The 22,863-nt window shown below is 41.3% G+C and overlaps 1 protein-coding gene across 1 annotated transcript in view; it reads left to right on the top strand.

Annotated features, from left to right (window-relative positions):
* The window catches only part of LOC118580266 (alpha-2-macroglobulin-like), a 40,557-nt gene extending 24,180 nt beyond the window's left edge, over window positions 1–16,377 (top strand). The window contains exons 23-36 of the mRNA XM_036181938.1: window positions 5,256–5,339; window positions 6,127–6,303; window positions 6,616–6,703; window positions 7,512–7,668; window positions 7,944–8,018; window positions 8,895–9,075; window positions 9,604–9,827; window positions 11,930–12,148; window positions 12,304–12,431; window positions 13,230–13,320; window positions 14,254–14,322; window positions 15,444–15,546; window positions 15,977–16,018; window positions 16,361–16,377. Of these exons, the coding sequence (XP_036037831.1) occupies window positions 5,256–5,339; window positions 6,127–6,303; window positions 6,616–6,703; window positions 7,512–7,668; window positions 7,944–8,018; window positions 8,895–9,075; window positions 9,604–9,827; window positions 11,930–12,148; window positions 12,304–12,431; window positions 13,230–13,320; window positions 14,254–14,322; window positions 15,444–15,546; window positions 15,977–16,018; window positions 16,361–16,377 (1,655 nt within the window). The remainder of the gene's footprint in view (window positions 1–5,255; window positions 5,340–6,126; window positions 6,304–6,615; window positions 6,704–7,511; window positions 7,669–7,943; window positions 8,019–8,894; window positions 9,076–9,603; window positions 9,828–11,929; window positions 12,149–12,303; window positions 12,432–13,229; window positions 13,321–14,253; window positions 14,323–15,443; window positions 15,547–15,976; window positions 16,019–16,360) is intronic.
* Window positions 16,378–22,863: the final 6,486 nt, after the last annotated feature.

A 22,863-nucleotide genomic window follows, 5' to 3' on the forward strand; every position in this document is an offset into this window, starting at 1 on the left:
ATAGTAGTGCTTTCATTCCTTATTTTGTCACTGTGGTATAAAACATTGACTGGCCTATGGTGAACCACTCTTGTATCCAAGGGACCAGTCACAGTTGATCATGGTGTATGATCCATTAAGTGTGGCATTGAATTTCGCTTGCTGTTACATTGCTGATTTTTATTACATCTGTGTTCATAAAGACATTTGCTTGCAATTTTCTTTTCTTGTAATGCCTTTGCCAGAAAAGGCTAATATTCTGATTAATTTTTGATCTGTTAAGATTTCCTTTTTTTTTTTTTTTGTAAAGTTTTCATTGGTTGCAGATCTCCAGAAATGTATCCATTCCTTCTAAATTATCTGATTTGTTGCTGCATAACTATATTGTTTCTTCCAGCTTGTGGTAGTTTGTCTTGTTATAATTGCTCATGAGGAATGTGGGTCATTTACTTAAGGTCTTCCTTCTGTTTGAGTTTGGCCACTTATTTTGGTGATGCATTGTGTCCCCCAATATATTGTGTCTCCCAGCAAAATTTGCCTGGAGATCAGAGGAAAAAGCCAGCCACAATATGGAAGTCAGGCAATGGTAGCCCATGCCTCTAATCCTATCACTTGGCAGGCAGGGATCTGTCTGGATCTCTGTGAGTTCAAGGCCACACTGGGAAACAGAGTCAGACATGGTGACACACGCCTTTAATCCTAGTACCAACCATAGAGGTCTGGAAGTTTGTACAGACAGACAGGAAGTGACAGAGCTGAGAAGGAAGAGGAAGTGATGTAGCTGGACAGAAAGAGCAAATCAAATGGCAGAACATATAGGCATATAGGTGTGGATAGACAGGAAGTAGCCCACTTTAGGAAGCTGTGGAATTGGTAAGGTGAGGTTAGCTGTAGCTTTCCCTATTTCTCCGATCTCTCAGGTTTTCACCCCTATATCTGGCTCTTTGTTTTTTATTTAATAAGACCATTTAGAAATTCATCTACAACTTATTACTATACATTTTCCTCTTAGAACTGCTTTGTCTGTGACCCTTAGGTTTAGGTATTTTGTGTTTCCCTTTTCATTTGTCCCATGATGTTTTTAATTGGAACTCAATTTCTTCATCGATACACTGATTTTTCAGGTGCTGGTTCCATAATTTCCACATATTCATGATTTTCCACGACATTCCCTGTTGTTATTTTATGACATACTGACAAAAAGAGACTCCATATTGTTTGATCCTGTGGCCTAGTGCACGATTTACCCCTAGTAACATTTTATGTGCTTCAGAAGAATGAGTGGCCAGGAAGAAGTGGGTTTCCCCAGAACAGAGCCCTAGATCTTCCTCTAGCTGCCTAGGCTCCTGCAGGTGGTCAGGTTTCCATTTCTGCTGCTTTCCCAATGTGAGCCCCAAGAATGGTCAGCTTTGAAAGGTCGTTAGTGTTATTTACCCCTCCTGTACTCCATACTCTATCCTACCCTCCACTCCAAGCCCAGTTTAGCCTTTTCTATTATTCCCCTTTACCCTTACCAGTGCAGTCTATCTTCCTTCCCTTGAACATCCCTCCTCAGGGACCCTTAGTGATTTCTTATGTCTATGATTATTCCAAATGAAATATATATTATGAAGATTCAAAGCTAATATCCACAGATGAGAGAAAACATGTGATATTTGTCTTTCTGGATCTTGATGACCTCACTTGGAGTGATTGTTTACAACTCTATGCATTTTACCTCAGGCTGCCATAATATCATTTTAAATAGTTCAATAATATTCCCCTATGTAAATGTACTGCATTTCATTATCTGTTCATCAGTTGATGGATATCTAGGTTGTTTACATTTCTTGGATATTGTGAATAGAGCAGCAATGTACATGGATAAGCAAGTGTCTTTAGAGTAGGTCTCTACTGAGTCCTTTAAGTATATACACAAGCGGATCAAATGGTAGATCTACTTTTAGCTTTATGAGGAACCTCCACAGTGATTTCCATAGTGGTTGGACCAATTTGCATTTCTACTGGAAGTGAATAAGTATGAATCTTCCCCACATCCATTTTAGCATTTGTCATTATTTGTGTTTTTTATCTTAGCCATTCTTAATGAGGCAAGATGAAATCTTAAAGTAGACTTATTGTTGTACTCATAGATCAATGTATCTCTCAGACCTCATCAGAGAAGCTTCTATTTCCAGTATATGGTGACTAACACAAAGACCCACAACTGGTCAAAGTGTAGAGAATAAGAGACTGCAGAATGCTCTGCCCTAAGGGGAGTATATATATTTAACCATACCCCCAAACCTCCAAAGTCATCATGGAAAGGGAGACAGAAAAAGTGTCAGTGCCTGAGGTGGTGAATGACTACAAGGCAACCGTGTCACAGCAGATCAGTGGACAAAGCAGGGCAACTGCACGTATGAACTCACAGTGTGCACAGGACCTGTGTAGGCACAAGCCAGATCAAATTCCAGCATGAAAAGGGGTGCTGGCACATGATTCCATCTCTAGCTGTCAAGCAAATGGCAGTTTTTGGCTGCTGAGAGAGGGAGAGACAGTTTTCTCTAAGAGTGTAGCCCCTGGAAAGTCAACCACACTCTAGTGGAAGACCACATATCCAAGAACATTTGGATAGAGCAAAGTGGTACCAAAGTAGGGGGACATCAAGTTGGGAGGCAGATCTGGGAAGAGTTGGGAGTACGTGAATATGATCAAGACATGTTGTATGAAACTCTAAAAGAACTAATTAAAAAAAACTAGCAAATGTTAGCAATGTGTGTATGTACACACACACATACACACACACACACACACACACACACACACACACACACACACACACACACACACACACATATATATATATATATATATATATATATATATATATATATATATAAATTTAATGAGAGGAATTGTAGACAGGAAGATAGGGGACAACAAGGAATAAAGAAAAGTTTAGCCAAGAAAATCTGAGAACTATATTCCATTTGCTAATCAAAGCCTTCATAGTTTGATCACATCAATATAATTTATAAGCATTGCTCCCCATCATATAAAGAAGAATGGTATTCTGTTGTCCCCTATGGAATGTTGTACAGTCATTTTTTAGGTCTAGCTAAGTTAGAGTGCTGTGTAAGTTCAGTGAGTTCTTTATTTTCTTTCTGGATGACCTAGCTACACTTTAAAATGGGGGTATTGAGGTCACCCTCATTTCTGCATTACAGCATCTGTCCCAATATTAGAATATTAATAATAGATTACAGCCTGTATTGCTTTATATCTTTTATGTGTCTGTGAATGTGTATATTTACAATTGTTATTTTCTCTTAAAGAATGAGTCTCTATAGAAGGTCTTTCTTTTCACGTATTTTTTAATTAAAATTTATTTTACCTGATAGGAGTGCCATTCTCCCCATTCTTTTTCTGTTTCCATGTGTGTCCCAAAAAGGTGATTGTGTTGTAGCACCACACACCTAGGTCTTGTTTCATCCATTCATTTACTCTGTCTTTATACTGGGGATTCTGATCCTTTTACATTTGGGGTGGTTATTGGTAGGCAAGGCCGTTTCCAAATGTTAACATTTCCTGACTATTGTAGGTGCTTCATCTTATCTCTTCCCCTCTCGCTGTCTTCTTTTGTGGTCTGATGTTTTTCTGCAGTGTTGTTTTTAACCCTTTTTAGTTTTGATTTGTTTTTCTACTGAAGTTTTTCTTTTTAGATGCCATGAGGCTTAGAGCATCTTTATTAGAGAAATCTGTCTCAAGGCATCTTCATCTGAATCTGTGTGATCTAGCTGTGACATTGCCTTCAGGTTTTCTGTGACTTGGGACCATGGTGGGCTCCTTATGGGGTGGATGACTGTCTCTGTTGTCTTTTCTCCTGTACAAGCTGTGGTCTTGGGGAGGGAGATCTCCGTCAAGTATTGTGTTAACTCAGAGAAAGCAGGAATGGAATGATTAAAATGCCATCGCCTTTACCTTTCTGGCTTGGGTTCTCTTTGGTTGTGGGCCACCTGCTCCAGGTGTCTAAGACTGCTTCTGTATAATGTTTCTAAAGAGGCGCTAGTCCCTGAAAAGAAGCTGGCTGAGCCTTGCGTGGGAAATTGTGGGGCTTGATACTTCCCATTTCATCATATTTCTCTCTAGTCTTTGTTTTAGTAGAAGAGCTCTTCCTAACTATGACTGTTTATTCTTCCGTCATTTTGCATTCCTACAATGTATGCTCAGCATTGTTATTTAATCTCTGTTGCTTACAAATGTTGCCAAAATTTTGGATTAAAATTATTGTGAAGTTGTCTTGATTCATCACAAGTGAAGTTGAACTTGGTTTTTTGTTGTTTGTTTGTTTGGGGCTTGTTTATAAATTTCACCACATGTGTTTGAATATTTTGTCTTTTTTGACCTGAGCTGAGTAACACTGATTATTTGAGGAACACATTGGGTTTTCTTTCAACCTTACCTATGGCATCTGACTTCTTATGTAACTCAACATTAATTTTAGGAGAAAGAGATGATAAATACCACAGTTCATTTTTCTATTCATATATTCCACCAAGACTAAAATGGCAGCATATGTTTGTTCATCAATTGTTATTACTTTATTTCAAGCAAGTCAAAATACTTTCTTCCACCTGGTTATTTTTATTTTATGTTTACTTATTTGTTTTCTTGCAAAAATTTTGTTATTAACTTTATGAAAAGGACACATAGGAAATGACTATTATATTTTTCTTTTCTATCTTTATTATAGTGATAATTTTATTTTTAATCAGTCAGGTACTATTCATTTTCTTACTCCTATTTTAGAGGTCTTCCATTAAAATATACTATATTCATATCTAAAAAAAGAATACTACATTGTTGTAAAATTTGGGACTTTTGGGGGAGTTTTTCCTTGCTTATTTGTACACACGAAGCTCTGTTGGATTTTCTCCTCTCATGATTATTGAGAGAAGAGTTGTGAAGGTGAGTGCTAAAATAGGTAATCTTGTCCCTAACCACTGGAGGATGTGGAGTGACTACAACAGAGCCTCCACTTCAGGCTCACTGACTCGTTGCCGTCTTTGCAAATGCTACTTCACATCGAGGGAGAGCAAATGGTTTGGGATGAAAACCTCCAAATCCCAGTAGCCCCTAAGATCAGAGCAAAAACTGTTTTATTTTTAAAAAGGGATAGCTTTTCAGAAGTAGCTTGTGTGTAAGGTGTTAATTCCAGTTTCCCAGCCATTGACGTCTCTAAAAGACACAGTGCAGAATGGCCTGTCCTGTTGTTCACATGCTTCTTGCCCTAGGTGCTAAGCTGTCTGAACACATATCCCTGAAGCTGCCACCAGATGTGGTAGAGGACTCTGCTCAAGCCTCTGTCACAGTTTTGGGTGAGTTTACTTCCCAGGAAATTTGTGGATTAACTTTGGCTGTATTTCTTTTTTGTTTATACATGTGTAAACACACACATACATACATATATATATGGAGAGAGAGAGAGAGCCAGAGAGAGAAGTTATTTGTATTTACCAAACAAAATCGTTTTACTTTAGAATTTTTAGCTTTTTAAATTAAAATATATTCATATCATTTTCCCTTTCTTCCTTCCAATCCCCCCAGGTAACCCCTTTCACTCTCTCTTAAATTGTTACCTCTTTTTTAAAAATTGTTGTTACACACACACACACACACACACACACACATACACACACACACACACACACAAACACAGACACACACACACACACACTCCTAAATATATTAATACACTGATCACTCCATGTTACTTTTCTATAAATATTTATTCAAAAGAAACAACAATAATAACAATGTGGGAATACACACCTACTATGCCAACACTTGAGCACTTGAGGCAGAAGGATATAGAGTTTGTGGCCAGCCTGGGTTGTATAGCAAAACCTTGTCTTAAATACATAGTACATACATACATACATACATACATACATACATACATACATACACACACACACATTCATGAAAATGAAGCTTTAACTTCTTTTCTTCTTTGAATTGTTTATTGTTTCCAATAATCCTTCTGTGTCTGAAATGCATCCTTTGCAAAATTACTTATTTTTAACATGGCTAATTACTCATTTCTTTTCAATATTTCAGATAGAATCTTAAATTTCATTATTTCCCATCTCTCCCATTATCTAGGAGATATACTGGGTACTGCCATACAAAACACACAGGATCTCCTTGAGATGCCCTATGGCTGTGGAGAACAGAATATGGCTCTGTTTGCTCCTACTATCTATGTCCTGGATTATCTGAATGTAACACAACAGCTGACCAAGGAGATCAAGGACAAAGCCATTGACTATCTCAAAGTGGGTAAGTACTGAATGAGGGACTGAAAGTTAACAGTATTGTTTCAGTTGGATTGCCCAGTAGGATTGAACTATTTATCATTACTATCACATACTATTCCCCTGTAATGGTTACCATAACAAAAAACACTAGCATGGTTTATTTCATAGAAACTATCTACTTTCAAAACTCCAATAAAAGATTCTAAACTAAGAACATACTATATATGGACAAAAAAAATGAAGAAAGGTCACAAGAGATGGCAACATTTTAATAATCTTTCTGGCTTCCATAGGTTTCTGGCTGACACATTGTTTCACTAACCTCCTATTGTAGGGTACCAAAGACAGTTAAACTACAAGCACCAAGATGGTGCCTACAGCACCTTTGGGGATAAATCTGGCAGGAATGATGCCAGCACCTGGTAAGGAGAACCCAATTTCTTGAGTTCTTATTTTGAATCAGCTCTTTCCATATGCCTCAGTTATATCAATAGCAACTCTGTTGAGTCATATGTTATTAGATCTAGATTGGATTGTACTACATGAATGCACCAGTATCAGTGAGTTAACAAACAGAGAATCTGGTATTCAAGTACATATATGTTAAACATGTTCCCAAAATTCATCCTGTCCATGTTATACCAACATATTCTCATCTAAACTAGCTCCCCTAACTGAGAGTTTTAAAGAGATATAGTGAGGATATTGTATGAGTTCTAGATAAGCCGTATCAACTTCAGCTTATATTACTTTTCTCGGGTCATACTTACCTTAAGAGAGGATGAATTTATTGGGAGGAAAGAATTAAGAATGGTGCAAAATCTTATTTTTACATTCCTAATGTAAAAACAAATTTAAAGTTACTGCGTAAAAGAGGACTGCAGGAGAAGTCTCTGTCATCTATAGAAAGACACCTTTAAAGAGAAGAGTCGAGGACCATCTTATACTGGTTTCTCTTCAGACCATATATATCTCTTGCCTCTTTAAAAGGCCTTCCTCAAAGAACCAAGAAAAACAACTGGGGCAGAAATCTACAGACTCTTTATGGCTAAGGCAAATTCTAGATCTAGCGTCTTCTTCAGGAGAGTAAAGGAGAGGACATCTCCAGTGTACATGGATTCCCGTTAGATACTTCTTCAGTGTAAGGGGGTGACTCATGAAGCATGTTGATGTGAAGTGGTTCTAAAATCATTGTAACAGCAAATATACAATCACTTCCACCTCACTCAGGCTCACAGCCTTTGTACTGAAGAGCTTTGCTCAGGCTCAAAACTATATCTTCATCCATGAAGCACTTATCACCCAAGCCGTTCTCTGGCTCTCCCATCAGCAGCAGGACAATGGCTGTTTCAGGAGCTCCGGGTCTCTGATCAACAATGCAGTAAAGGTGAGTCATTCCAGAGCCAGTTTTGAATTATCCATTATGAGATATGTGGGGATAGAGAGAAGAGGTTATAGGGTAGAAATTACCGACAGATCCACCAAAGAACAATAAGACCAAGACATCACCAAGAAAGAGAGGGTAAGTTCATACCAATTGTGATCTATTGACTGGGGTATGGATATTAAAAAGTGATAAGCTCCATAACACAACAGAAGAAGAATAGCTAATTAATAGAATTCTTAGAACCACTCAGACCCCTCCCTCTTGTCTGTTCACAGGGAGGAGTAGAAGATGAGGTCACCTTGTCTGCCTACGTCACCATTGCGCTCCTGGAGATGTCTCTCCCTATCACTGTGGGTACCACTTCATTTCCTGTGGAAAAAGTGGTTCTGGATGCAACAAAACTCTGGTCTGTTGTCTGAGACTCAAGCTTCCTAAGCATCAAGTGTCAGCTTCCCTTCTACGCACTGCAAACGTTTCACAGATCCACTTGCTCCATCAAAGAAGAAAGGTTTACATTTTCTCAGGGAGACACGTATACTGTTTCTCTCCCATGACCATCTCCACTAAAGAATCCTAAAGATATAGTTAATAGCAGATTAATGGTTAATAGTAGATTATTTTTTTCTTTACTTGAGAAATTCATGCATGTACACAGTTACGTGCAATCATATCTACCCCTCTATAACCTCTTCAAACCATCTTTTCCCAACCTCATGCCTTTTTTGAAAAATATAACCCACTAAGTCCAGTTAGTGCTTCTCATATGTTCATGAGTATGGGGCCATCCACTGAAGCATGGGACTTTGACCAGCGGCTGTACTCTTGAAAACTAATGTTTTCACTCTCCCTCCAGAAACTACTAAGTGCCAAGAATGTCTCAGTAGGGCGTGTGATCTGAAGAGCATCTCTCCCATCTATGCCAGAATCTTGGCTGGCTTGATCATGTGGAGGCCTTTGCCAGTAGCCCTAGCTACTGTAAGCTCACCGTGTGCTAGCCATGCCATATTCAGAAGTGAGCTTCCCACAGCACCACTTCCTATTCTTACGTCCTTTCAGCCTCCTCTTCTGTGATGTTCCCAAGCCCTGGTTAGGTGCTATTTCTTCTATGTATAGGAATGAATTGGAAAAACTTTTTTCTCCAGTGCCATGCTCTACTTTGTGTGCTTACCTGGGAATGCCAGAACCCTTGTACACAGAGCTGTTTCTTTTCTGACCCCTTTTCACAGCACATTGTTGTCCGCAATGCCCTCTTTTGCCTGGATACAGCCTGGAAGTCAGCAAGGAAAGGAGCCCATGGCAGCCATGCCTATACTAAGGCGCTGTTGGCCTATGCATTTGCCCTTGCTGGGAACCAGGACATGAGAAAAGAGATACTGGAATCACTTGATGAGGAAGCTGTGAAAGAAGGTGAGAGCTCATCTGAGATCTTTCTCCTGCCAACATTCTGGGCGCCAAAAATTGTACTGTAGAATGTCCCTACCTTGCCTCTTATAACTCTGTCCTTTCTGGTACCTGCTATCTATCATCTAGGTATCTATCTATTCCACATAATACCTTGTTTAAAATTACACATCAAAAAATAAGAAACATCAGCAACAGTGGTGAGAAGCCCAACCTTGGAGACTTGCTCCAAAATGAACTATTTGTGTGAAGCTGGGCATGGTTCTTCTATAAACAGGGATAATGTTTGCATGGTACAGTTGTTGCATTAAATGAATAATAAATGTAAACACTTTGTGGAGTGTGAGGCACATGGTAAATGTTATAGAAGGATACAGCCTAGACTGGATTGAACTGTCAAATTCACACTCATACCAAAGGGAATGTATGTCTGTAAGGTTAAGTGCAATCCCTACTTTAGCTCTGCCCTGGCTGCTTTCAAACAATTGAGTATAAATATTTAGTTACTTGTGAGTATCTTTTTCTCACCTCCAGACAATTCCATCCACTGGACAAGACCTCAGAAACACATGTTGCCAGTGGGTTTTTGGTTCCAACCTCAGGCTTCCTCTGCCGAGGTAGAGATGACTGCCTATGTGCTCCTGGCCTATCTCACCACCCAGCCAGCTCCAGACGAAGAGGATCTGAGTACTTCGATGCTCATCATCAAGTGGCTCACAAAGCAGCAGAATTCCAACGGTGGCTTCTCCTCCACTCAGGTCAGGGATTGGCCAGAACCTTTGATTCTACCTTCAGTTGGTGAAAGATTTACCAACTCTAAACACACATGAGAATAAAAGACCAAAGGTGGCTTGAAGGATGATCAATATACAAAGATGAGAAGAAATTAAAAAACAGTTAAAAAAGTATTCTTAGCCCACAGCACCCCACCCCATCCCTGTGTTGCTGTGGTCTCCTCATTTCAATAACAAATCCATGTGCCTACAATAGTACTAAGGGACCAGAAGAAGGAAGAGAACATTTACTTATCATTCTTCTTGAAGGCTAAGACTCTCTTTTGAACTGTTCATGGGAATCATAACTCAGCATTCTTTCCTTGCAAATATGTCCATTGGTGGGCCTCTGTTTAAACTAGACAGTTTTGATTTTCCCCAGACACCTCTCGGTACACAAAAATATGTTTACTAGGAACATAATAAACTGTCTTTACTCATCCAAGCTCTCAAGCTCAGCTCTATGTTCATGCATCTAAACAATTCATCAGCATGAGCCCAGCAAGAAGCTTCATTTTCAGAGGAAGTAGATGTTAGCATCTAAGAGAAAAGAGGGTATGGAGAAATACAATCTTGCCCTTTTCTATTGCACTAAAAATAAGGTTATTTTTTTTCCACAATAATGAAAAAATGATTTTTATTAAAAATCACTTTCATGTATTTCTTAGAAATATCTATTTAAGTATGCCCTCCCAGTTCAGTGTCGATGGCATTGAGAACCCAGTAAAGCAAGGTGGAAGTAGCACAGGTGGAATTCTGATGAAAGGGGAGAGCCAAGTAAGAACAGCAACACACCAGGAGGATGCTTAGAATAAGTGCCCTTTGCTTCCTTTGAAGAAACTGAGGCCTGACTCTAAGCAGTTATAAAAGACCTTGGCTTCTTTCTCATCAGCACAGGAGACGTTTAATTTGGAAGGGGAGCCAGACCAAGCTCTGGCTGGGGAACAGCAGATAGGATCACAATGGTCAAAAGGGCCACCATAAGTAAATAGCTGAAGCCAATAAAGTATTCCATTCCCATTTACATATACTTTCTGCATATACACACACTTACATAGGGAGGGACAGAGAGAGATCAATTTGCTGATAAACTTGTAGGGCACACAACCCAAGGCATATATGTGATGTTATGATCCTGTTATCCACCCAAAAGTTAGGATCAGTCTTTAAAGCTTAAATATCTAAGTGAAGAAAAAATACAAAAATAGGAAATCTAAAACCCTTGTGACTGCGAACAGGACTTTGGAAAATTGGAGATTTCATATCTATATTTTCTAGTGTCCCTTTCATCCCATAACAAAATATCTGAGAGTAATTCTACAAAAAACAGAGGCTGATTTAGCTTACAGTTTTGATACTGGAAGTCTGGAGAAATGTGAGATAAGGCTCTGGTGCAGGCTGCCCTACCTGGTGGCTTCCTCACCTTCTGGTGGATAGCTGTGGGGGGAACATGTGTGGGAAGACGATATCCTATTTTAAAACAGGAAGCCAGAGATCTGTGTAGGGCCAGAGTTGTTCTTTTTATAACAACCTACTCATAAGAACTCCCTAGGATTCCCACCAGAACATAATCCCTCCCAGGAACAATGAGGTCATTGATTCAAGGACCTCTGTATTAGTTACTAGCCTGTTGCTGGGATATAACACTTTTATCAAGGTAACTTATAGAAGGAAGGGTTTGTTTGGCGTATGGTCCTGGAGGGATCAGAGTCTGTCGTGGCAGGGGAAGAAGTGTGGCAGCAAGGGGCAGACATCGTGGCAGGAACCAGACACTGAGAGCTCACTTTTAATGCCAAGAAAATGGCAATAATGCAAGGCTTTTTACTCTCAAAATCCACCCTGATGGCATATTCTCCTCTAGAAAGGCCACACCAACCAAAATTCCTTAAACAGTGTCACCTACAGGAGAACAGACAAGTGTTCCAATACATGAGCCTCTGTGGGACACTTGCTTTCCAGAAAACCCTCCTACTCGTGTTGATCTGCCTTCAATAGCAGCACCATAGGGACTAAGCTTCAAACCCGTGAGCAACACATTACTTCCAAACATAGCAATCCCTGAGTGGGCTGTACCGTTCCTCTTTCAGGACACAGTGGTGGCTTTGCAGGCTTTATCCAAATATGGAACAACTACTTTCACAGGAGCTAAGAAAGCTGCACAGGTGACCATCTATTCTTCAGATTTATTTTCTACCAAATTCCAAGTGAACAATGGCAACCAGTTATTACTACAGAGGGTCTCACTGCCGACTGTGCCTGGGGATTACACCACAGAGGTGACAGGAGAAGGGTGTGTGTACCTTCAGGTAAGACTTGGGCAGAAGAGGAAGGTCCCAGGCATTGTTCTCCCTGGAAAATCATAACCAAGCAAGCACATGGCCAAGTCAGAGAAAGAGTGGAGGGAGTTGAGGGGGATTTGGAGGAAAGGGGAAAACTGATGCCTGTCTTGAATGTTCCATAGACATCCTTGACATACAATGTTCACCCGGAAGAAAAGGGGTTCCCATTTGCTTTAGTGGTGCAAACTCTGCCTCATATTTGTCATGATCACAAACATCACACCAGCTTCCAGATCTTACTTAATGTCAGGTAAGACTCGTTTTCTCAATTCGGGGTGGGGGAGGGGCACAATCCATATTCTTACTGGAACTTCTCACTAAGCAAAACTGTTGGGCAGTAAATATTTGAATCTGTTTGAGAAAATAAGTTATTCTCTTAAGTTGGTAAAATCAAGTTCCTCAAAAGTGGAGCTCATGTCATCTGTCCTCTACCTTCACAAGTTAATTCCTTCAAGCAATTACTTAACTCCCGATAATAAATAAATGAGCAATTTCACCCTTTGTCTATTCCTTGAATTCCTTCTATATAATGAAATTGTATAGTAATCTTGGTCTTCACAGAAGAAAAATTTCTTGGAAGACTAAAATAAAAGGAAGTCGTGGCTCATCCATTGTAATTCTACTGTCAATCAGGAAATCTAGTTATCTATAGTATAATCTGTTAGGGAAAACAACACACATGTCCACAGCAGTAGTCAAGTGGCCATGGGACTGACAAAAATGTATCCACAAGACCCTTAAGGGTTGGCTGGCTCTCCTACTCAGGGAACCGTGGAGGAGATAAAGTGAGAATAAGGAAGCCTAGTATAGATTGAAGGCCTTGAGGGCATGTCACTTGCCAAGCTTCCTTAAAACACAGATCTGAGTCCACTTACTTGAAATTCTGATTCCAGATCTGATCTCTATGAATTTACTCAGTTCTATACAAATTCCAATAAATAGCAAGTTTTCCAGGATCCTCTGTGGAATCATGAAATATTCAATATATAGACATAAAAAAGTATTAAATAATACAGGAAAACTAAGTGTTCCTTCCCCGGATCTTCAGTTACATTGGAAGCCGTTTTAACTCCAACATGGCAATTGCTGATGTGAAGATGGTGTCTGGCTTTGTCCCCTTGAAACCAACAGTGAAGATGGTATGTTCACTATAATCCCAGGATAGCACATTTCATTTTATATATTATGCATCAGCAGACCAAGGTAATATTTATTAAAACGCTACTACATTAGGTTTTAAAGACTTATGCCTTTTCCAAATGAAGTGTTTGTGCTTGTGTATGTAGCATTGTTTAGATGTCATGGCTACCAGGGAAACTTGTAAGTATATCTTTTTTCTCTTTATTTTCTTATTTTAATTAAAATATAGTTACATATTTTCCCCCTTCCCTTTGTTCCCTCCAACCTCTCCCACATTCCCCCTTTACTCTCTCTCAAATTCATGGCCCCCTTTTCTTTGCTATTGTTACATATTTTTATGTATATGTGCACATATATAAACACATAAATATAGACATACAACTTGCTAAGTCCATTTCATGCTGCTTGTGTGTATTTGATTTCATAGTTGATCATTCAGTAGTGGATAACCAGTTATGGTGGATAACCAGTTATGGTGGATAACCAGTTATGGTGGATAACCAGTTGTGGGGCCCATCCCTGAGAAACACCACTGTCTCTTTCAACAGTTGTCTAATTGCTTAGATCTTAGAATCTCAAGGAGATAAAGCATGTGACTATCAACTAGTGAAATAATAAGAAATGGCTGATGTCATAATCTTCTGTAACACAGACGTTAAGTGAAAATGAGATTGTCTTAAGTTAGAGGGAAAAAACAAGGAAAAGGGTCATGAGTAATCAGATACATCAGCTTTACAAGTGCACCTATGCCACACTTAATAATAGTATGCCCTTCATCCAAACTACCTTTCATTTTCACTTTTGCTTTTGTATTTATAAGGGACCTTTGAAGAAATTCTACCCTTGGTATTTTGATAATTATTTTATTTTCCCTGGATTCTCCAGGGGTTTCATCTATTTATTAACACTTGTGATGTCTCCATTTTCTCCAGCTTGAAGTATCTATGGATGTGAGCCGGACAGAAATCAGCAATGATCACGTCTTGATTTACATGGATAAGGTGAGAGCCCTAACTGTCTGGTGCAAAACACGTAGAATATAATCCTCCAGGAGCTGTCTGGAAACTGAGAGTGTGTATTTTAGAGTCATCACCTAAATGCTAGATATATGAGAATTCTAGTATCACAGTGGCTGCCCTCTCTTTGGAGATATTTCATCTGGGACTATGAGTAAAAATGCCACGTGATACTTCTGGGGTATGAATACTTCCAGGGACCTGTAAGACATTCTCTGTATCAGTTTTAGTTATATCAACCAGTTATCCTGGAGATACTGAATAATTCAGGGAAATGATTATTGTGATTAGTCAGTCATTACATTATCATCTTCATCAGCAGTATAAAAAGAGAAAATGCCATCAATCTCAGCTGGCACTTGGGCCACATAATAGTAAAACACCAATCTACCCATGGACTAATAATTGAAAAGATAGGTGCAGTAGCATAGTTATTCAGACCTCTATAGAGAGGAATTTCTGTTGACAAAGCAGCAGTGTTTCACCTTCTATATTTCATCTTTATAGTATCTATAGTATCTGTATTTTTACAAAATGGAAAGGCAAAACTATACTAAACCCTCTAAAATGTAGAAGAAGATATAATAATAGGTAGTTAACAGAAAGCTGGAGTGCACACAATACACACACACACACACACACACACACACACACACACACACACACCATGAACAGAGCTATGTGCTGGTGTTGATTAATGTAGCAGTTCTCAACTTGTGAATTATGACTCCTTTGGAGGTCAACATATTAGATATTTTGCATATCAGACATTTACATTATGATTCATAACAGTAGCAAGATTATAGAATAAAGCAGCAATGGAATAATTTTATGATTGGGTAATACCACAACATAAAGAACTGTATTAAAGAGTCACAACATTAGCAAGGTTGAGAACCACTGGATTGAGGCCTATGTAGTGATGAAGTTATGTTAGATATTTAAGAAGTAATTTTTCCCATTTACTCTGAGGGCTTTCTACACCATGCACCATGCTGTTAGCAGGTAAAGCCCCCAGACCCTAAAACCCTAATTAATACTTATCTGTTTATTCAAAGTGAGAAGAAAGCTGCCAGGAATGTCACTGAGCTCCTTTTGATTTCCAGGTGTCAAGTGAAATGATAAACTTGTCCTTCATGGTTCAGCAAGATATTCTAATAAGAGACTTGAAGCCAGCTGTAGTGAAGGTCTATGATTACTATGAGAAAGGTGAGTGTGAGCCACCTAATCAGAGATATCCAACTTACAATCACAGGACTCAAGAACGTGTTGGGTGACCTGTTAGCACTGGCTTCTCATCACTTAGTGTTGTCTCCATCAGGTTGGATACTTGACTTTTTAACTCCTTACTTCTATGGGAGAAAGCACATTTTAAATATATCAACCAGCAAAACAAAACAGCTGCACAGTTAACTTCCTGTTGGACAGACCAATTGTAGGGCAATATGAGATTTAACGATGTATAACGACTGACTGTCAAGAATCTGGAGTAAAAGAAAATGTGGCTCATTGTACCTGGAAGGATGCCCAAGGCAGCAAACAGTGCATCAGGGGAATGACATGGGCATTTCTGATGCAGTCGCAAATGCTCATGGTGACGTCACATAATGTGTTTGTTTCTGTTTTCTCTTTCTCTCAGAGGAGTTTGCAGTTGCTGAGTACAGTGCTCCTTGCCACAAAGGTAAATGATTCATATTCCTGTAAAGGGTAGCCAGAATTCCTCTGGCTTGTCTCCCAAATTTCCTCCTTCAAGAAAGTCTACATAAACATTCTTCTTAGAAATCATTTTGCTTACATTGCATATTATTATAGGAAAACATGTGTTGGAGAGGCCTGGTGCCTCTTCAACTCTCAGCTAGTTTGCGGCACTGCTGGTTGGGTAATTATCTGTAATGGGTCTCGTTTCCTCTTGTAGTCACGGGACTGTCTTGGATACCACCCTGTTTATACTTAGAGGCAGGGACATTGCTTGCTCTTGGAAACCCAAGCCCATGTTAATGTTCTTTTCTTTTCACTACTGCAGATTATCAAAATGACTGAGGACACCATGAATAAAGTGTTTTACTGGAGTCCTGTTCCTAGGACTTCCTAAGAGAGACATTGTTTTTGTATTTTCAGAGAATTGATAAATAAAACATTTTCTCTATTAGTCACCATTCTCTCATTCATTCAGTCATCATTTTTTACATTTCCATGCTTCCAGATCTAATACCCAATAAAAACTGATAAAAACTAAGAATGGGAGAAATTTGGAATACCAAAAAGTGACAAGTGATATTGCTTGGAATAGGCTTCATGGGGTGGGGATGGGGCAAAAATTATTGGATCATAGCTAGGAGAAAGTAAAATATGTTTGTTTGTAGGAATGCCTTAAGGAAGAGCCAGAGTATATTTGTATGAGCTAATAAAAGACTCAGAAATACAAAGTTGGATACGTTTTATTGGAAAATGCCCCACTGTTTGGCATTTATGTGTTCCATGAAAGGAGAAAATCTGCCAAGGAGTAGTGAGAGTGGCCCATCCATTAACCTTGACCCTCAGATTCCACAGTGGATGGCTTCTGAGACGGAAGTTGTGATCCATGTAGATTCGAGTATTCTCAGAAGGAAGACTATGTATGACTCAAGTCCATGTGTGTGTGTATGGGGGGGGGTGAGATACGAGAGCACCAGCAGCTCCTGGGTCACCAAGTCAGGCTGAAAGGACAGAAACAAAGTCAAGGGGGTGTTAGCCAGAGCAACCAGAGTTCTCACAGTGTCTAGTCTCTTGTGCTCCACTGTTTCCCCTCCTTAGTTTATTTTTCTTGCACTCAATATTTAAATCACTCTTATGTAAAAGGGTACACAGAGGTTGTAGGGGAGAGCTGAAGGACATGAAGACAGAAGAATCCAGAGGTAAGACACTGGAGGCAATCCTGGCCCCCTAGCCTGAACTGGGCATGAAAATGACAGTGTTTATTTTGGTAGGAGGTGAGTGGAGGAGGTATAAACTGACACCATGAAAGGACTTTGAAATGTAATCAATCCTTAGTTCTGTTTCCAGGATAAACACAAAACAGAACAATCATAGTTTGTAAGAAATCATGCTGTGAGCATCTAACAGCTTTAGTCCCTTTCTCCTTGTCTGTGTGGGACTCACAACTGAAAATGTGTTGCAGAGAGTGCTTGTGGCAACCCTTAGCTGTCACACATAGTACAAAAAGGTTCATTCCTGAAACACCAATTGTTTGCTTTGCATCTGGAAAGAACAGGATTATTGGACAGCCTGTTGAACTGAAGGAATATTCCTGCAGTAAACAGCTGCACACATTTCTCTATGCCAGACCCTGAAAGACAAATACCCAACAGGGAAGAAGAGTTCTGTGATGACATTTTGTTATACACTAATAAAATTTACTTGGGCTTACACAGGGACACTTTGCTCAGCCTGGAAGGAGGTGACAGGACCTGCCTGGACTGAATCCACCAGGTTTAAATGAGTCCCCAGGGGAGTCTTGGCCCTGGAGGAGATGGGAGTGGAGGGGAGGGGCTGGGGGAAGGTGGGGGTGGGGCAGGAGGGGGGAGGACAGGGGAACCCATGGCTGATGTGTAGAATTAAAACACAAATATAATAATAAAAGAAAATAAAAAATAAAAAGAGAGGAGCATCAGTGAGATAACTTTTTATATAATTTTGAATGCTTCTTGTTAAGATGACATTTTATTTGGTTTATTGAGCATGTAATTAACAAGACATCCTGTTCATATCTTGTAGGTCATTTGAGAATAAAATTATTCATTTCTATTACAAAAGCAAAAAAAAAATTACCTAAAGATCAGAGGACAGAGCCAGCCAGAGTTAAACATAGAGGTCAGACAGTGGTGGCACACACCTTTAATCCCAGCTCTTGAGATTTCATGCCTTTGCTACCAGTATGTGGGAAGCACACACGCCTTTAATTCCAGCACTAGGAAGGTTGAGATAGGAAGTGAAATGGCCTGGCTGAGAAAGGCATGTAAGGCCTGAGGAGACAGGAGAACTCAAGAGACCTTTGACTGAGGACTCAGAAGCATTCAGTCAAATCTGAGGATTTGTGGAGACAGGACTGGCTGAGGAGCTGGCAAGGTGAGAAGTGGCTGTGGTTCATTTTTCTCTGATCTTTTAGCATTTACCCCAATATCTGACTCCAGGTTTTTATTAAAAGACCATTCAGGATTCATGCAATATTAAGAGCCACTGGGAGCAATAGTCCACGACAATATACAGCAGTGACAACTAAGTTCAGAAGGTCAACCTATCAGAACTAAGGGTTCTGTTAGAGGAAACCATCATGCAAGGCGTTATGGAATTACTGACTTTTGAATGAACTGGCTGTCTCTTGTTGTAAACGTCTTGTGCAATAACAGCTATGATTCTCCTCATTTACCGTGCACTTCCATGTTAATGTGTACATGTACTCTTATGACTGCATCTCAATCTTATGGGCACACATAATTGTGGATAGTCTAGTTTCTTATTTAACTGTACAATTTTTGTGAATATAAACATACTAAAATATGCTTCATAACAGAGTCTATTGTTCCATGTGGATTGTAGACACTTAGAGGTCTTACTCTCCATCCTTAGCCACTGACAAGGTAAATATTGGCCAGACAAAGTGTCCTCATAGAACTTTCACGAGCGGAATTGCAGGTGCCTGGCCTTGTTAGAACAAAACTCTTCAGAAGAGTTATAGTGAACCAGAAGTGATAGTGCAGGTGTCTGGCCTTGGTGTATCTTAGTCCTTCAAGAGATCAATAGCACCTATGTTACCCTAGTGTCCTCCACCAGCACCTTCCCACTCTGATTCAAATAACAACACTTTGCACTTATTTCTACACTAGTTTTTAATGCAAGATTTTAGGCTAGGTAGACTAATTATATGTAGGTCCTGAGATTCAGGTGACTAACAGAAAAAGGATGTTAACTGACTAACCATATCTGGATATTATTAATCACATAAAATATTCCACATATTTTTGGCCTTTTCCTTAAATCTCTCAATGGTTTAATTTCTTTCTTTGTAACCTTTGCAGCTATCCCTTTAAGAGATAGCCAGAACTTTTTACAACCTACAGCTGTTGTCAATCATGGATCAAGCTGACTAAATCTTTGCCAAGTGTGACTCCTATCAGAATACGTGGCCCTGAGAGTTTACTTTGTAGTTTTTACTAACAGGTTGTTAATGAATGGACACACGCACACACACACACACACACACACACACACACACACACACACACACATGTTTGGGGGAACAAAGAAGGAGAGAAGATGGAAAAGACCTATATAGATATGAAAGAACAGGAAGAGAGTTGATTGAGAAGAACAAAGATGAGGACAGAGACAGAAATAACTAGATGGACGTGAGAGAACAACAGAAGGGACTGAGAGGAGCTAAGTAAGAGAACAGAAAAGAAACTCTGTAGATAGAATTGACTTAGAAGAATAAAAAGAATGGACTAACAAACTCAGTGTGCTTAGATTCATTGAATATCCCTCAGATTAGAATCCTTAGCCACTTGTAGCATCTGTTCTGGACTTTGATAGAAATCCCCTCAAGGCAGGCACTTGAGGGGAATTTGTTAGTGCAACAGGGTTCTTCTACTTCTATGCCCATGATTTGCCATGATATTCAGTCTTCCATTTAAGCCATTTTCTTGGTGAGGCTTCCGATTAAGATTTCTTTTTGTTTAACTTACTCAGTTGTTCATATCCAAAATTTTAATTTTATTATTTCCAGTATTTCTGCCTCTTAATTGTACTTCTCTTTCTTATACTGTATTGCCTTCCTTATTTCATTTATTTGTTACTGCACTCAGAAGGCTGAAGTAAGGGAGACTTGAAGTAAGGCCAGTCTGTGCCTTAAGGCTAGAACTCACAAGGAAGGAGGGAGGGAGGGTGAGTGAGTGAGAAAGCAAAAAGCTTGCTGCTAGTCTCAAAGAACAAAAGCAGCAGGACAGAAGGAGGTAGAATCCAAAGAAAGAACACACAGAGAACACTGGGCTCGCCACTGAGTTGATTTGCATACAATCAGAGATTCTAGGGGTACAGGTAATATACAGCTGCTGAGAAAAATCCTCCCTTCTCTGCCTTCAACCAGAACAGCTGCAGGAGGCCATGTTGAAGAAGTCACCCTACTCCTTAACTCTGCTGTTGTAGTTTGGCAGCGGGGAGAACACCATACAAGTGGGAGGTTTATTGCGGAAGGAAAAAGAAAGGGTGCAGAGACCAGCCTCTGAGGAAGAGGTGTCCGGGTCCACCTTTTATAAGGGGATGTAGTTGAAGTAGCAATGAAAATGATTTTATAAAGAAAAAAAAGGGGGTGTGTGTGTGGTGCATGTGCACAGTACATAGCAACATAGAGGATGATGCATTCTGAGGACCCTGAGCTGGCCAGCGTACCTGCCTGAATATTGACAAGCACGTGTGCACAGAGTGTGCTCTTAGAGGCTGTAGCTGAGGATCCTGAGCAGGCCAGCATGATGCCTGAATGCTGATAAGCACATGCACGCAGGGATGACATATCCTGCCAGGTCCCAAGGGCAGGCCAGTATAATGCCTGAATGCTAATGTTCCTCCTTTTTGTTTATTATAAAAAGGTGAGGAGTTAGGAAGGGGTAGCAGTTGAGGTGGAATTGAGGATACCGAGTTCTGGGGACTGCTTCCTGCTGACCAGGGCGGTGTTGGTCATCTTTGGGAGACCTGAGAGCTGGGGTTGCTGGCCCTGCCCTGAGGTAGCTGGTTGTTTTACTGCTGTCTAGGCTCTGTGGAACCATCTGTTATAGCTTGGACCTGGCAAGATGCTGACGGGGCAGAAGATAAAGTTAAGTTTAGGTGATTTTTTCCCCCTTAGGTCCTGGTAGTTGAAGGGGGGGGTGGTCCCAAGGCTAGGGGAAGGTGGGGACAGTACTTATCTGGGGTGCATCTGACCTGTTTGAGGTGGATCCAAGTTGACTCCCTGTGAAAGCCCCCCCCCCCCCCCCCCCCCGGTCCCAGTAACTTAGCCTAAGAAACGCCATTCTGCAAGGCAAGTACCAGAAAAACAGGAGTTCGTAACTGTGCCTTGGAAGAGATAACTGTGGTAGGCCACATGGCCTTGGGCGAGATAACTGTGGTCGGCCACCCGGCCTTGGGAGAGAAACTGTTGAGTCAAAACAGGATATCTATGGTTGGCCACCTGGCCTTGGGGAATAAACAGTCGGGCTAGGAAAACACCACTGTGCCCTAGACAAGGCCAGGTCAGCCACACACATCCAAATTCCGAGATGTCCCCAAGTTCACCCTGGCCTTATTTGAATCAACCAATGGGAACCCTGTAACTATGCTTCTCGCTTCTGTAACCGCGCCTCTGCCCCTGGGATCCTATAAAAAGTCCCCCTTTCCCTAGGAAGGCACACAAGTCCTCCGAGAGACTTGTCGCCCCAGGTACCTGTGCATTTGAATAAACCCTCTTGCTGTTTGCATCTGATCCGTGGTTTCGGCGTGTTCCTTGGGTTCAGGGTCTCTCCTGAGGGAAGATCTCCAGTGGGGGTCTTTCTTTCATTTGGAGGTTCCACCGAGATAGAGACCCCCTCCCTGGGACCACCGACCCACTGTCAGGAGGTAAGCCGGCCGGCCTCGGTATATGTCATCCCTGTCCTGTCTGAGTGTTGTCTGTCTGTCTGCGCGCATCTGATAATCTGTCTGTGGCGGTGGGGGCTGGAGGAGCTGACGAGCTTGGACTTCGCCCACCGTAACCCTGGAAGACGTTCCATGGGTGTCTGAAGTCCCCTCAGGAGCACGGTTTTACACTCACGTATCCGAGGGATACATGGTGTCGGTTGGAGAGGAGGGATCCGGACCCTCACAGCACTCTCCGTCTGAGTTTCTGCTCTCGGTTTGGAGCCGGAGCCACGCAGCGCATGTCAGTCTTGTTTGCGTTTGTCTGTCGTTTGTTATTTTCTGTTTAACCGTTCTCCTCCTAGAAACAGCCATGGGACAGACTGTCATCACACCCTTGAGCCTCACGCTTGACCACCGGTCAGACATGAAAGTACGAGCCAACAACGAGGAGAGTTGTAGTCCCCCTCTCGCCCCTCCTACCTCCTCCCTTTACCCTGTTCTCCCAAGATCCCTGTCCTTCCCCCGGACCCCAATTCACCTATTATTGACCTCCTGACAGAGAGGAGCGGCCGCCGCGGGAGCGCCAGCGCCCCCCCTCTGGTCCCCCCCTTGCCGCTGCCATCCCGGCCGCCGCCCGCCACCCGCCGCCGCCACTGAGGGAATGCGAGCCGGGTCGGTGTGCGCGGGGGCGGTGCCGCGGCTCAGAAGCGCTCTAGCCCGGCCCCGGCCCCAGCCCCGGCCCCGGCTCCCCCGCGATCCACCTCCCCACCCGCCTCCACCGCCCTCAGCCCGCGCTCACAGAGGCCACAGCGGCCCTCGCTGCGGCACCAGAGGGACCGGCGGCCCCCGAACATCCTCTACAGAGACAGCAGGAGGAGGAGACTCCGGCTCCCTCCCCAATTG

This window comes from Onychomys torridus, chromosome 3 (assembly GCF_903995425.1).
Source record: "Onychomys torridus chromosome 3, mOncTor1.1, whole genome shotgun sequence".
Lineage (NCBI taxonomy): Eukaryota > Metazoa > Chordata > Mammalia > Rodentia > Cricetidae > Onychomys > Onychomys torridus.